The 15,207-nt window shown below is 43.7% G+C and overlaps 1 protein-coding gene across 5 annotated transcripts in view; it reads right to left on the reverse strand.

The window, feature by feature from the left end:
* PIKFYVE (phosphoinositide kinase, FYVE-type zinc finger containing) overlaps positions 1 to 15,207 on the reverse strand; it is a 108,501-nt gene that overhangs the window by 34,103 nt on the left and 59,191 nt on the right. For all 5 annotated transcript variants that reach the window (XM_032216839.1, XM_032216832.1, XM_032216824.1 and 2 more), the window contains 6 exons: positions 13,758 to 14,917; positions 11,816 to 11,916; positions 9,670 to 9,741; positions 6,395 to 6,566; positions 1,740 to 1,918; positions 336 to 449 (listed from right to left, as the gene is read on the reverse strand). In XM_032216839.1, the coding sequence (XP_032072730.1) occupies positions 336 to 449; positions 1,740 to 1,918; positions 6,395 to 6,566; positions 9,670 to 9,741; positions 11,816 to 11,916; positions 13,758 to 14,917 (1,798 nt within the window). The remainder of the gene's footprint in view (positions 1 to 335; positions 450 to 1,739; positions 1,919 to 6,394; positions 6,567 to 9,669; positions 9,742 to 11,815; positions 11,917 to 13,757; positions 14,918 to 15,207) is intronic.

The raw sequence follows: 15,207 nt of genomic DNA on the forward strand, positions 1-15,207 counted from the left end.
TTGAATGCATATGTGAATCAGTATCATTAGAAAATTCCACACTGTAACTTGTTCAGCCAAAGAGGGAGTTTCTTCAATTTCTATCCAGGAGCACAACACAACTAGCAAAACATTAGAAACGTTCTACAGAAAACACTGAGAATTTCAAGGGGAAAAATTACAATATTATATTTTAGTTTTGAGACTGTGGGCTCATGCTTTATCCATTGTCTGCTGCATATAGCATTAAGCGCACAATACAAATACTTGCTATCCTTTAACATGGGGGCAATGAAGGAACCAGAACACAAACTCCAAATGGGACATACTGGGCTGGGGTGGGGATGTAAACCTACTTCTGAGAAAAGTCTTTCAGATCTTGAAGCATGGTGATCTTCAGGGGTAGTTGACGTTTGATGTAAATCTTAGGATGAGGGACACATACCTCCAGTAACCTTATAGCAGAATAACTAGGAAGAGAACAAAACACAACACTGAGATGCAAGGCCTGCAAACTTTAAGCCTTTTGAACGGCAAATACATTTTAATATTAGTGAGAGAACTGACTGCACTTGTGCGTGACCCATCAAAACCGCGCTCGACTAAGCCGCGCCCGATTAAACCGCGTCGCTGACGTCATCAACAGGGCGACAACAGCGAGCGCGGAAAAAGAAGGGCGCTTTAAATAGCGCTTTGAAAGCAAGCCGATTCAACTTAAGGGAAGGTTAGGTTTAGGGTTAGGTTTAGGGTTAGGGTTAGGTTTAGGGTTAGGTTAAGGGTTAGGGTTAGGGTTAGGTTAAGGGTTAGGGTTAGGTTTAGGGTTAGGTTAAGGGTTAGGATTAGGTTTAGGGTTAGGTTAAGGGTTAGGTTTAGGTTTAGGTTTAGGGTTAGGGTTAGGTTTAGGGTTAGGGTTAGGGGGGTTAGGTTTAGGTTTAGGGGTTAATTTTAGGTTTAGGGTTTACAGCGTGCTTCTGTCTCCACGCTGTTGTCGCCCTGTTGATGACATCAGCGGCGCGGTTTAGTCGGGCGCGGTTTAGTCGGGCGCGGTTTTGTGGTGGAACCGCACTTGTGAAGTGATCTCCTCGCTTCACAATCTTGCTCCGGAGCAATTTAAAATGGCGATGGATGCGCGCGCAGCCTCCTCCCGCTCTTTTCGGCTGCCTGAGAGAGAAAAGCGCGTGAAGCAGCCAACTGCCTCCGCTGTTGCCGGGCAGATTAGAAACCGCCCTGGCCAGCGGCGAAACTGCCCGCAAAGCCTCCCTGAACGACGGTTGGGGCTGGGAGCTTAGACTGGTGACCTGTACGTCTCCCACCACCCCCACCGCTCGCCAGCGGCCGCTGGACAAGCAGCTCACAGCCCCCTGAAGCGCCTGCGGCCAGCGGAGTCAAGGGAAGCCCGGGTGGCCTCTCAGCTAGAATCAAACCTGCACACTTCACAATCAGTCAGTTTTCCAAATTCAAGATGTATAACGGTGGTCCAAAGTGGGAAAATCTCCAGCCTATTTGAACTTGGACTGGAGCACTCCCAAAAACAGTCCCTACGGGCAGACTGAGTTTTCAAACTGAGCATGCAGAGGCAAAGGGAGGCGTGGTCAACAAAAAACATCACTCAGTCCAAGGGCAGATAGGCTGTGTTAACCCACGCTTGGACTCTCCGAGCAGTGCACTGGAGAACGTTATGTAGAGATGATATTGGACAGAAGATATCTAAAAAGATACACTTTGTTTAAAAAAAAAAGGTAACGAGTTTTTTTTTTTACCTGAAAGATGCTACCATCTGATTGTAGGAAAAATACTGGTGGTAGTCATGATGTATGGAGTGGCCACATGGTTCAGCATTGGCTCTTCGGGTGTATTGGTAGCCATAAAAGCGGAGTTCAAGGTATTTGGCAAAGGACATAGACCACGAATCATTGGAAAGTGGAACCACAGGTGTTACCTGGAAGAGTTACTGTGATTTTATACCCAGGAAACTCCTGACTTGCCCCCAGATCCACTCAACCAATTTGATTTTGCATTTCAGTAATTCTTGAATATAACAAGCATACAGCAAACAAGCATACAGCTTATCTTAAATTTATGCTGGCAGCTGTCAAGAAAACATTAGGAGTAGCCTATATTCAGATGGGGATGTTATTACATAGAAGTAAAAAGTGAAACTATTGACTTAATCTGTCATGCAGAGAGCCTTTTTAAAGGCAAACAGTTTAAGCTACGGCAAGCTTTCTCACCCACTTGGTAACCCAACGGTCTCCACTCATAACAACCACAATTGTCATTCGCCAGAGAGCTCCATTGCATAAGAGCAGTTTTTTCCCAAGCTGATACCTTCCTGATAGGCTAGACTTTAAATGAAATTTGGAGCCCAAGCATGTCTGGAGAAGACTATACGGAGGATGTTGCTCTAGAGCAGCGGTTCTCAACCTGTGGGTCGGGACCCCTTTGGGAGTCGAACGACCCTTTCACAGGGGTCGCCTAAGACCATCGGAAAACACGTCGGGGGAGGGAAGGCTGGGGGGGGTTGGGGGGAGGGTGGGAGGGAGGTTTGACAAGGGGTGTTAGATTTTAATGTAATATGATCGCACATGTATACTGTCTTCTCTTATTTTTTCTTTAAAACTAGGATATGTTAAGTATATTGTTATAGAAGCATAAATACCATCAACATAGATTGGAGTTTGCTCAGAAGCGGAAATACACCAATGAGAGGAAGAGTGGGAAACAGAAGGGAGAAAAAAGATGGGAAGAGAGGGATAGAGAGAGGGTAAGGGGGGAAGATGAGGAGGATAAGGAGGAGTGGAATGAAGAGAGAAAGATGGGAAGAGAGGGATAGGAGAGAGGGTAAGGGGGGAAGATGAGGAGGATAAGGAGGAGTGGAATGTAGAGAGAGGAGAAGGAGAAAGGAAGGGGAAGTAGAGTAGGAAAGGAGGATGGAGGGAAGAAAGGAGGTAGGAGAGAGGTAGAAGAAAGAGGTGTCTGGAGAGCAGAAGAGCTAATAATGGGTTTTTATATTTTGGGATGTTGATGACAAGAGGAACTGATGTAACTGCTATTTAATACAATAGGATACTGGCTATGTAATAGTATACATGTGATTGTATGTTATGAAAATGAAAATAAAGAAGTATACGAAAGAAAAAAATAAATAAGAAAAAAAATTTAAAAAAAGGAAAACACGTATTTTCAAAAAAATATGGAAAGCAGAAAATAATTTTATGGTTGGAGGTCACCACAACATAAGGATCACGGCATTAGGAAGGCTGAGACCCACTGCTCTAGAGCATAAGGTTTGCGTTGGAAAATTCTTGGACTAAATTCTTGGACCCCTCCTGAAGAAACCGTCCTTGGATCCAGCCGTTCTTAACAACTACCGTCCAGTCTCCAACCTCCCCTTCGTGGGGAAGGTTGTTGAGAAGGTGGTGGCCTTCCAGCTTCAGCGTACCTTGGAGGAAGCTAACTATCTTGACCCCTTCCAGTCCGGCTTCAGGCCCGGTTACAGCACAGAAACCGCTTTGGTCGCATTGACTGATGATCTCTGGAGAGCCAGAGATGGAGGCCATGCGTCCATCCTGGTTCTCCTTGACTTCTCAGCGGCTTTCGATACCATCGACCATGGTATCCTTCTGCGACGACTGCGAGAGGTGGGGGTGGGCGGCACTGTTTTGCAGTGGTTCTCCTCCTACCTCTCGGACAGGTCGCAGTCGGTGTCGGTGGGGGGGCAGAGATCGTCCCCGAGGCCCCTAACTTATGGGGTGCCGCAGGGTTCGGTCTTATCCCCCCTGCTGTTTAACATATACATGAAACCGCTGGGCGAGATCATTCGGAGGCACGGGATAAAATACCATCAATACGCGGACGATACACAGTTGTATCTGTCCGCCCCATGCCAACTCAATGAAGCGGTGGACGTGATGAACCGGGGTCTTGAGGCTGTTAAAGACTGGATGAGAGCTAACAAACTGGTACTCAACCCGGACAAGACCGAGTGGCTGTTGTGTTTTCCTCCCAACAATTTGGCCGACGTTCCATCACTCAGGCTGGGGGGTCAAAATTTATACCCCTCAGACAGGGTCCGCAACTTGGGAGTCCTCCTGGACCCACAGCTGAGTTTTGACCATCACTTGTCAGCTGTGACCAGGGGGGCATTTGCCCAGGTTCGCCTGGTGTGCCAGTTGCGGCCCTACCTGAACCGGGAGGCCCTCACAACAGTCACTCGAGCCCTTGTGATCTCCAGGCTGGAATACTGCAATGTGCTCTACATGGGGCTGCCCTTGAAGAGCATCCGGCGACTTCAGCTAGTCCAAAATGCAGCCGCGCGAGTGATTGTGGGCGCACCACGGTTCGCCCACATAACACCGATCCTCCGTGAGCTGCGCTGGCTACCTGTTGATCTCCGGGTGCACTTCAAGGTCCTACTTACCATTCATAAAGCGCTCCATGGTAGTGGATCTGGCTATTTGAGAGACCGCCTTCTGCCGATTACCTCTCTCCGTCCCATCAGATCGCATAGAGTAGGCCTCCTCCGAATCCCATCCGCCAGTCAGTGCCGACTGGCGACTACGCGGAGGAGAGCCTTCTCAGTTGCAGCTCCGACGCTATGGAACAATCTCCCCATGGAGATCCGCACCCTCACCACCGTCCAGGCCTTCCGCACAGCCCTCAAGATCTGGCTATCCCGTCAGGCCTGGGGATAGGACTTTACTCTCGCCCCTCCCGAATGTTGAATGAATGTTGGGTTTTTACTGCTAATTATTTTTACTCACATTTTCTTTTTGTGTTTTGTCCTGCACTCCCCTCCCCTATTATTGTAAGCCGCCCTGAGTCCCCTCAGGGAAAAGGGCGGCCTATAAATGCTTAATAAAATAAAAAATTAAAAAATAAAAATAAAATAAAATAAAAAATCTTTCCATTATTTCACCACTTATTCCTAGATGGGCTATTCTCCCTTCATCTTAGTCCTTTCCCCGCCTGTAATCTGGAAATAATAATTGTTGATAAGAAAGACAACAAGTCTGAATAGTGGACATTGTAGTTCCTGGAGAACAGCAGAACAGAAGAAAAAGAACTGGAGAAAATCACAAAGTACGAAGACCTGCAATAGAAGTAGAATGGCCATGGCAAAAGAAAGCAAAGATAGTACTAATAATAATAGGTGCCTTGGGAACAAGCCCAACACAAATTGAAGCACAACTTGGACACCACCAATTTAAATGCAATTGAAAACCATATTTTTTTAGTTCTTTGAAACATAAAAATAAAATGTTCATAGTTTGCTTTGTTTCTCCCATGGAGACTGACAAGAAATTGGTTTACTTATTACTAGGTTTTATAGTTATTATTTATATTCCATTGTGTCCTTCCAATAGAAGTCAATTCATCATCCGTCAATTACAAAAAGCAGCTTTACTTGGAACCCCCCCCATATCTTGCAATGATGCTTTTAACACCATCAAGGGACATCTGCCTATCCCAGGTCCTTGGAAAGGACTCGATAGGTGGATAAAAATGCCCTTTCCAGTCTAAACATCTAGCTGATTGTGCAACCAACAACAATAATGGCTGTTTTAAGAATTAGGTAACATAATATTGCATTCAATGAGATCACTGTAGGAAAACAAAGCAGTACTGTTATTATACTCAGATTTCCTAATTTCCTTTTATTTTTGCATGGATCGCCTTCTGCCACATACCTCCCAACGACCAATAAGATCTCACAGGTTGGGCCTCCTCCAGGTGCCGTCGGCCGGACAATGCCGGCTGGCGGCCCCTTGGGGGAGGGCCTTCTCTGTAGCTGCGCCAGCCCTGTGGAACAATCTACCCATAGAGATCCGGACCCTTACCACTCTCCCGGCCTTCCGTAAAGCCATTAAGACCTGGCTGTTCCGGCAGGCCTGGGGCTGTTGATTGATATCCAGCCCCACTTAGATGGAATGGATGGTGTGTAATTTTTAACAACTGTATTTTTTAGTTTTAAATTTTTAAATGTTTTTATCTTGCTCTGTAAGCCGCCCTGAGTCCCACGGGATTGGGCGGCATACAAATTCTATTAAATTCTAATTCTAAAATTTAAATTCTAAATTCTAAAAAGAAGTTTTATGAAAGTAAATGTCTTTCAATATTACTCATAAAATGCTGCAAGGCAGAAGGGCTGAGGTTTTGTCTGATTTTAAAAGAGCACATTCTATATACTATGAATAAACCCAGGTTTATTGTACTTATTTGTCCTGTGCAAATCTAGAAATACCTTTTAAAGAAGAATTAATGCCCTAAAAGAGGCATTGTTGTACATTCAAAATGGACTTTTCCTCTCTCCACTATCCTCAATTTTGTTCCTCTTCTTGTAAATTTGCCAGCATTTGAATTCTAACATGAACTACCTGACTTTAGAAAAAGACAACTGGGATCCTCCTCTTACCTGCTTGCATACTCTACACCAGGAGTAAGTGAGAATTGTATGCTGATATCCAGGCACTGGAGAGTCCAATTCCTTCAATATGATCTGTACACAGCCTTGTCCATGGACAAAGCGACGGATGTGGTGCACCATTGGTGTTTCACAGAACATATTTGGGCACTGGTAGGAGGGCCTTCAAGCAATAAAAGAATAATTGTGAAAAGTTTAGTTCTTTTGGTCTGATGTTCTGTAGCAATGGTTCTTAAACCATCATATCCTTCATTAACTCATCAGTTCATTCATCACCTGCTCACAATCTCCATCAGCATGTCCTCCTGTTCATTGCTAGTTAGTTGGCCACTTAAGCCTCATGGTTAATAAATACTTAATTTTGCATTACAATGCTTGATGGTGAGCCTTTTGAGATGGAGAGGTTGGGAAAGGCAAACAAAAATGTAAGCTCTCCACTGTCAAACAAGAACTTCCACGCTTTTAAATGTGAAAAAAAAGGAGAGTGTTTGTTTAATTGGGGGGGAGTGCCTGCATTTTCCAAATATTTATTTAGTAGTCCATGAGCACAGAAACTTTTGAGAAATCCTGCTGTATTTTACTCCTTCTAAGGAAATAAATGGTTAACTTGCTATTATCATGGCATGGAACATCCATGTCTTGTGTTGTATTTCCCGCCGTGACAAAACAGCAAAGTTGAAAGTGCGCCCACTAAAGCGCGTCAACAAATGCGCGCCAACAAAAGTGTGCCATCGAAAACAATGCGAAAACAACGGTAACAACGTTAACAACCCTAACCCTTACCCTAATCCTAACCTAAAAACCCTAATTGCGCTTTTGTGGGCGCGGTTTTGTCAGCGCGCTTTAGTGGGCATGCTTTCGACTTCGCCGTTTTGTCACGGCAGTTTTGTCGGCACGCATTTGTTGGGTCACGGTTCTGGATATACAAGCAGTCATTTAGCAACTGGCTGAAGTTAAAACTTAGGACCCAGATTCGTTCTGATGTCCATCTTCCCTTTGCAGTCACAAGACTCAGCAACCAGTCTGCATTTATGGCAGTTTGCAGTATTCTATAGTCATGGGACCACAATTTACATTCCCCCCCCCACACACACACACACAAAAGCTGAATTTACTTCCAGTTTCTGGGGGAAAACAGCTCATAGCAAACAATGGATTTGCTTAATAACTGCTGCATTCACTCTGTGATCACCACCCTTTGCTTTACAACTATCACCTTCACTCAACAATTGCCACAAAGGGGTCACAAATCAGGTGCAGTCACATGATGAGCTGCTTATCAACTATCAGACTTATGACTGAAACTGCAGGTCCAATTATGGCTGCAAATCAAGGACTACCTGAACATCTCTGCAACCTCCTCCTATTTCTTTTTAAACTTTACCGCAATAAACTGGTGTTTTACACTACCCTGCTATATTTATAATTTATTTCCATGCCTTTGAATAGTACCTGAAATAGTTCAAGTTCTACAATCTGCAATACAGCAATAATAATTTTAAAAGATACATGAGTATAAACTGCAGATCATTATTTAAATCAGAACATAAGCATTATTTAAAAAAAAAAACTTTAAAGGATGTTTATTTTGGACTTCACACTATATCAGTGTAAGGGTCCGTATTTCTCAATAACACTTGTTCAAATAGCAAGGATGTCTAAACTTTATTAACGTTTGCATTTTGTTTTTGTTTCAACTGGTGATGTTAGAAATTGATCCACAAATCTTTCATAAATAAAGCACGCATGTTACTACTGAGCTATGGGCCTTCCTAGGTAACAAGCCTGGGGAATAATGACAAATTACTGGCTGAAAATCTAACTCTTGCCAATTATAGTGATCCCTCTAGTTTTATAGACAATTTTCCTCTCTCCCTGGAAACAGCAGAATTTGACATTATGAGTTTTCTGTACTTCTGTTCCTAATTTCTTTAGGGTATAACCAAACAGCTGCTCACCCAAAGAATATGGGATATGGAATTTCATGCCAAAGTTATAGGTTGCTGGTCAAAATGGCAGAAATTGGATAAGTAAAAGTACTTGGATACCAGCAAGATTCCAACAAAATTTAACTTTCCCCAAGTGGAGAATAGCATTTCTCAGAGCCAGGTGCAATCTATTAACCATCTGCATTGCTGCAAGGGATATATTTTGCAAAAATTCATTAACTGAGCATAGCTGCCCAGGGATCAAAACCATTTCACATGTATTACTACATTGTAAATTCTGCAGGGATATCAGAGCCCCTTATATTTTGCTCCTAATAAGTTACATTTCAGGAAAGTCAGACAATTTTTATGTGAACCATCTTTTAGATGATTTGAAACCTTTTGGTTTTTTTCTGCAGTAGCCAAATTCTGTCTTGCTGCAATGAAATTAAGACATAACGGATAATAGAAATAACCACTTCTGCTTTGTTCATCACTTCAGTGTTAATATATATTTGCTTTAACCAGTGGTGGGTTGCTAATCCCGTTCCAACCGGTTCGGTTGGAACGGGGCCGGCGGCATCCTCCTGCACGCGCGCAGTTCACGCATGCGTCTTAGCGCCTGCGCGATGCTCCAGCTGCTCGCTGAGACTCGCGCAGGCGCTGTATGTGCCATCCAGCTGCTCGCGGAGAATCGCGCAGGCGCTGTATGTGCCATGCGCCTGCGTGGAAGCGCAGAAGCCTTCAAAGAGCACGATAAGGAGCGCGGGCGGGCGGGTGCACCCTTCGCCGTTCCCGGAATTTACTTACTTCTGGGTTCGCCAACCAACTGGTTTGCGGGGACCCCCGCGAACCGGTTGAAACCCACCCCTGGCTTTAACTGATATTAGGTGAGTCACAAACTATATTACTTTAGATTTACACTTGCACAGGTGCTATTATGGTAGCATATGTGACATTTTTTTATAGAGTATGTTTTCTTAATATTTTATCTCATTTAAGTTTATTTTTGTATTGTGTATTTTCAGATTTTGCTGGTCACTGACTGAATAAACAGTATTTCTTTCCCTCTTAATTCTTTCTTTTACTAGGAACATGATAAAATAGTCATATGTATCTTTCTAATAAAAATCCAGATTGATGAAGCAAATTAAATAAAAAAACACTCCCAGTAAATATCTCCACTACATCAAAATGAACCTTGGTACTGCATCAGAAATATACCATAGCTGGAACCTTCATAGAATGTGAACGAAATGCTTTCATGGAATGCTATGAAACAATCCCCTAAATATACTGAGCCTACTTTTATGATAGCTTACAATCAAATATTCTTACCTGAAACAATATCTTTCTAGAAATACTCCTAAGGTGAGATCATTCTTCCCATAGAACTCCATTACTACCATCCTAAAAAAAAACAGAAACTAAGACAGTTACCTTTAAAATAATTGGAGTTATTGGACATTTTCCTGCATGCAAGAGGCCTTTATTGTTTTTCCAAATGTCAAAGAAAAAAAATGTGGTTCTACAGAATTTAACTGATTCTGAATTCATCATCAACATTACTTCTCTTGGCCTTAGACAATCACTGATGCTCTCTTGCTTCTTTGCCATGTAAATCCGATAAAACAAACAAAACAAAATAAATCAAAATAGTCAAAGAGTTGTGAGATTACAGCAAGATATAAATTCAGTTATTCCATCAATACGTTGCAGGCAAAACGCAGCTGCTGCTGCATATTTTATGATTTGAAAAATAGAAGGAGCAAAGTGCATTACTACAGCTGCATGTTATACTACATACTGCATGATCTGCCATTCATTCAACACAAACTGGCTTGGGCCCATAAGGATCTAAGCCAGTGTTTCTCAACCTTGGCAACTTGAAGATGTCCGGACTTCAACTCCCAGAATTCCCCAGCCAGCATTCGCTGGCTGGGGAATTCTGGGAGTTGAAGTCCGGATATCTTCAAGTTGCCAAGGTTGAGAAACACTGATCTAAGCAGTTAGTAAATAAAATAAATAGATAAAAGAATGTCAGATACAGCAAGGTGTGAGTTCAACAAAATGCTAATATGTATATATATTTAAGTAACACAAAGATATGTCTGCATCCAAGAAAGAATTTAAAATTTTTGAGCCCTTTCTTTCCCTATTTTTAAAATGCCATAAAGTTTTGGTTTTAATGAGATGCACTGAATTTGAAACAGTATTATATGATCTTTTGGGGAAGATTAAGTGCTTTATCAGATTTGGGAGGAGGGGACACGCGGGAGGAGCAAAACCTTGCTAATCTGATTCACTGCTACATCGGTTGGAAAGTGGATTTGAGCTCATCCACCCAGAGATGGCAATGGACTTTCCTCCTGTCCTGAAGATGGGAGGGAAACACGTCAATAGAAAAACCACTGCCCACTCGTTACTGCTGCAAGAGCCGAGGTGGCGCAGTGGTTAGGGTGCAGTACTGCAGGCCACTTCAGCTGACTGTTATCTGCAGTTCAGCGGTTCTAATCTCACCGGCTCAAGGTTGACTCAGCCTTCCATCCTTCCGAGGTGGGTGAAATGAGGACCCAGACTGTGGGGGCGATATGCTGACTCTGTAAACCGCTTAGAGAGGGCTGAAAGCCCTATGAAGCGGTATATAAATCTAACTGCTATTGCTATTGCTATAAGTGTGGTACTCTCCCAGAAAACAATATGGATAACTGGCCAACACTGACCCGGGATCTTCTGCTTGCACAGCTGTACTTGGAGTGTAGCTGTTGATGAGGAATTCTTGGAAAGAGCGCTCTCTTACGCCTCTTAACTGAACTCTGCCCAGGGTTTTGGGTTCCCCTGAAGACCTGTTCTTTGGGCCACTGATAGACCATTCAATGGACAAAAAAGCATAGGATGGGAAAAAAGAAGGTGGGGTTTCAAAGAGGCCTCTCCCCCAGGATTATAACGGCCGTTAAGATCTCACAGGTTGGGCCTCCTCCGGGTGCCGTCGACCGGACAATGCTGGCTGCTGGCCCCTCGGGGGAGGGCCTTCTCTGTAGCTGCCCCGGCCCTGTGGAACGATCTTCCTGTAGAGATCTGAACCCTTCCCACTCTCTCGGCCTTCCGAAAAGCCACTAAAACCTGGCTATTCCAGCAGGCCTGGGGCTGTTGACCTCACGAACGAGGTCCGGCCCCGCTACGATTGAGTGTATGGTGCGTTGCTTTAAATTTGTTTTCCTCTCTCCCATTTTTAACTTTTTATCTTTTAGTCTTGTTTTTGTAAGCCGCCCGGAGTCCTACGGGATTGGGCGGCATATAAATTTATTAAATTACAATTACAAAAACCCTGTGTTGTGTAGCAGTAATAGTAGTAGTTGTAGTAGTAGTAACTGCATGTTTACAAACCAGTGAATGGCAAGCCTCTAAGGAATATTTCCCCATCAACTAGAAGGGAAGTATTTAGGGCACACATTTAAGTAATTAAATAAAATTAGCATCATACCATGGGCTAACACAGGAACTTGGAGCATTGCCAGATAGGGCAGAAGAACTACTGAACAAAACACACAGCCTCTGATGGTTTACACAGCTAAGACAGTCCACCTGGGAAGACATGTAAATGGAAAAGAGTTATTATATTATGTTAGCAATGGATGGACTATTTATTTATTTATTATTTATTATCAAAATTTATATGCCGCCCAATCCCGAAGGACTCCGGGCGGCTTACAAAAAAAGAGAGAGAGAAAAAGAGAAAGAAAAAAAAGACAGTTTAAAATCACAACACCACATGCATTCATTCTAATCGGGGCTGGACCTCAACAATGAGGTCAACAGCCCCAGGCCTGCCAGAACAGCCAGGTTTTTACAGCTTTCCTGAAGGCCATGAGAGTGGGTATGGTCCGGATCTCTGGGGGTAGCTGATTCCAAAGATTCGGAGCAGCCACAGAGAAGGCCCTCCTCCAGGGGACCGCCAGCCGACGCTGTCTGGCTGACGGCATCTGAAGGAGACCCAATCTGTGGGATCTTACTGGCCGCTGGGAGGTATGTGGCAGTAGGCGGTCTCAAAGGTACGCTGGCCCTAAGCCATGTAGGGCTTTAAAGGTAATAACCAACACCTTGAATTGCGTCCGGAGACTAAAAAATAAAATGTTTATGAGCGCACTGATGGAAGATCTGAAGAGCCAGATTGGGTACAGATGTGGTTGTTAAGAATCAACATCAACCTGATGGCACATAAATCATAATCAATATTTACATACATCCAAACCAATCTGCCTTTCAAGGTAAGGAATGCATACCAAGCATAGTAAAGACGTTAAGAAGAAGTTAAATAAAGGTGCAAGACAAGAAAATGAAAAATAGTTGCACCATTATATTCTACCTATACCTAGAATGCAAAAATATTTTAATTTGACTTTATGCAAACTAAATATTTACAGGCAACAGAAATGTAGGAATAGAATTTGGGATAGCAGTTAGACTTATATACCGCTTCATAGGGCTTTCAGCCCTCTCTAAGCGGTTTACAGAGTCAGCATATCGCCCCCACAGTCTGGGTCCTCATTTCACCCACCTCGGAAGGATGGAAGGCTGAGTCAACCTTGAGCCGGTGAGATTTGAACAGCCAAACTGCAGCTAACAGTCAGCTGAAGTGGCCTGCAGTACTGCACTCTAACCACTGCGCCACCTCGGATAATGCTATGTCAAACATGATAAATTTTTAAGATATCTGAACTACGTAATTCCATTCTTGAATGTATGTGAAATCTTTGCTTCATGTCTCTCTCCATTTCTTTTGCAGCAATCACCCCTTTGCACATGACACTTTCTTTTTCAATTTAAACTCTTTCTTTGTCTAATACGTTTCCCTCTCACCTTAAGGAAAGGATTACAGATGATCTATGAGTTACAACCACTTGTTCAGCAGCTATTGAAAAATTATGATGGCACTGGACAAAGGGAACTCGTGACCAATCCGCATAATTGCAGCCATCACAATGTCCCCATGGTCACGTGATTACTATTTGTGACATTCTGTGCTGGCTTCCCATAAGCAAAGTCAACGGAGATGCCTACAGGGAAGGTCACAAATCACTCCTGTAGGTCATCTTCCATCACCTTTTTTTCCACCAAGAAGTCCTACTAGAATACAAGATTCCAAGGATCTCATAGTGCATAGCCCCCCCCCTGCCACCCACATCCCCTATCAGCTCACCTGTGCTCCCTAGAGCCTGCCATGGCGCCCAATAACCTACTTGCTACGATACACTCTAATGCTAACTTATGTACTAAACCAAGACTAAAACGTTATGTAGAGGGTTGGGCAAGAGTAGAATTTAATTTCAAAATTCCTGAAAATAATACTTTGTTGGAAGATATTTAGAAAAGTTTTATTTCTTAAGCTTCCGGAATCCATCGAACTATTTAAAATATTCACTCACTTTTTGAGACAATAGAGATTCCCCCTGAATGAACATTTTCTCATCATCTTCACTCTTGACTCCTAATTTCACAGCTGGTGCTTCTTTAGACTGGACAAATGGGTCTGCGTTTTTCTGCATAATCCTCCCTCCTCTGGCTCGGAAGTCAGCGACCATCCTGGCCAGGTTTGAGCTACTGTTCAGAGGCTCAGCAATTCTGGTGCTGACGAGTTCATGAGAAGGTAGAATCTGGATAGGCTTGGCCTGGATGCTTCCATTCATCCCTTGTAGTCCAGAGAGATCCTTTAACAATTGCTTCTTCCTTCTGATATCCAGTTCTTTGTACTCTTTGTTGAGCAGAGGAGAGAAAAAAACTTGCTCTGAGAAATATTCTCTAGTGGGACACCTCATGCCGCTCTCTGTTAACAGAAATGGCTCCCGGAACGAGATTACTGGGGAAATACCAAGAATAACATCCTTTAGTTCTTGCTTAAATGCTAAAGAAAACGTTTTGAGGCGATCTTCACAGGAAGTCACTTCCTCTGTGATATACAGCCCTGTGTCATCTTGCAAAGGATCTCTAAACTCCCTGGCCTGACTCTTAGGCTCTTGGTAGTCATTAATTATCCCTAGAGTTTCCAGTTGTTCGGTATCTAAGATTCCTAGTTGTTGTTCAGTTAAATTAAGAGGTAAAAGGGCTTCAGAAATTATTTTTGTTCTGTATAAGGAATCCACCAGAGGATACCCTTGCTGCCTCTGGGGACCAGCTTCTTGTAAATCACCATTGATCTGGTCATCCTCTTCTGTCCAAATCCGTTGTTCATGGGAGCCTATCTCTTCTAGAGACATAGATTCAGATATGAAAGGCAGCTTATCTGAGGCCACATCAGCCTCTTTTCCTGCTGAGTCAAATTCCCTGTTCGGGAAATCTTGCTGCCCATCTTCTTCCCCGTGTTCTCCCATCAGGCTCTGGAAGGAACCATTTTTGCTCAACTGAGGAGGCATGGCAAACTCGTCCATAAGGAAGGAGATCTCCAACTGGGAATGATAGGCCACACAGATCATAAAGATAAGGATCTCCTTCACTCGAGCCAATTCATAGTCTCCTGCACCACGCAACTTGACAGTGCATCCCAGGTGTTGAGGGCAACCTTCAAAAAACATCAGAGTTTTCGTTTGCTCTGAAAGAGAAGAGAACGATGCTTACTACATCATGACGCTTACTCTCACTACATAGGGTGGCGCTTTGGCCAATTTGTACCTCCCTTAGACCAATAACATCGCACAGGATGGGCCTTCTCCGGGTGCCTTCAGCGGGACAATGCCGGCTGGCGACGCCTAGAAGTAGGGCCTTCTCAGTTGCCGCTCCGGCCATATGGAATGAGCTGCCCCCAGAGATCCGGGCCCTCCCCACTCTCATGGCCTTCCGCAAAGCCATTAAAACCTGGCTTTTCCGGGAGGCCTTCTGATT

This window comes from Thamnophis elegans, chromosome 1, assembly GCF_009769535.1.
Source record: "Thamnophis elegans isolate rThaEle1 chromosome 1, rThaEle1.pri, whole genome shotgun sequence".
NCBI lineage: Eukaryota > Metazoa > Chordata > Lepidosauria > Squamata > Colubridae > Thamnophis > Thamnophis elegans.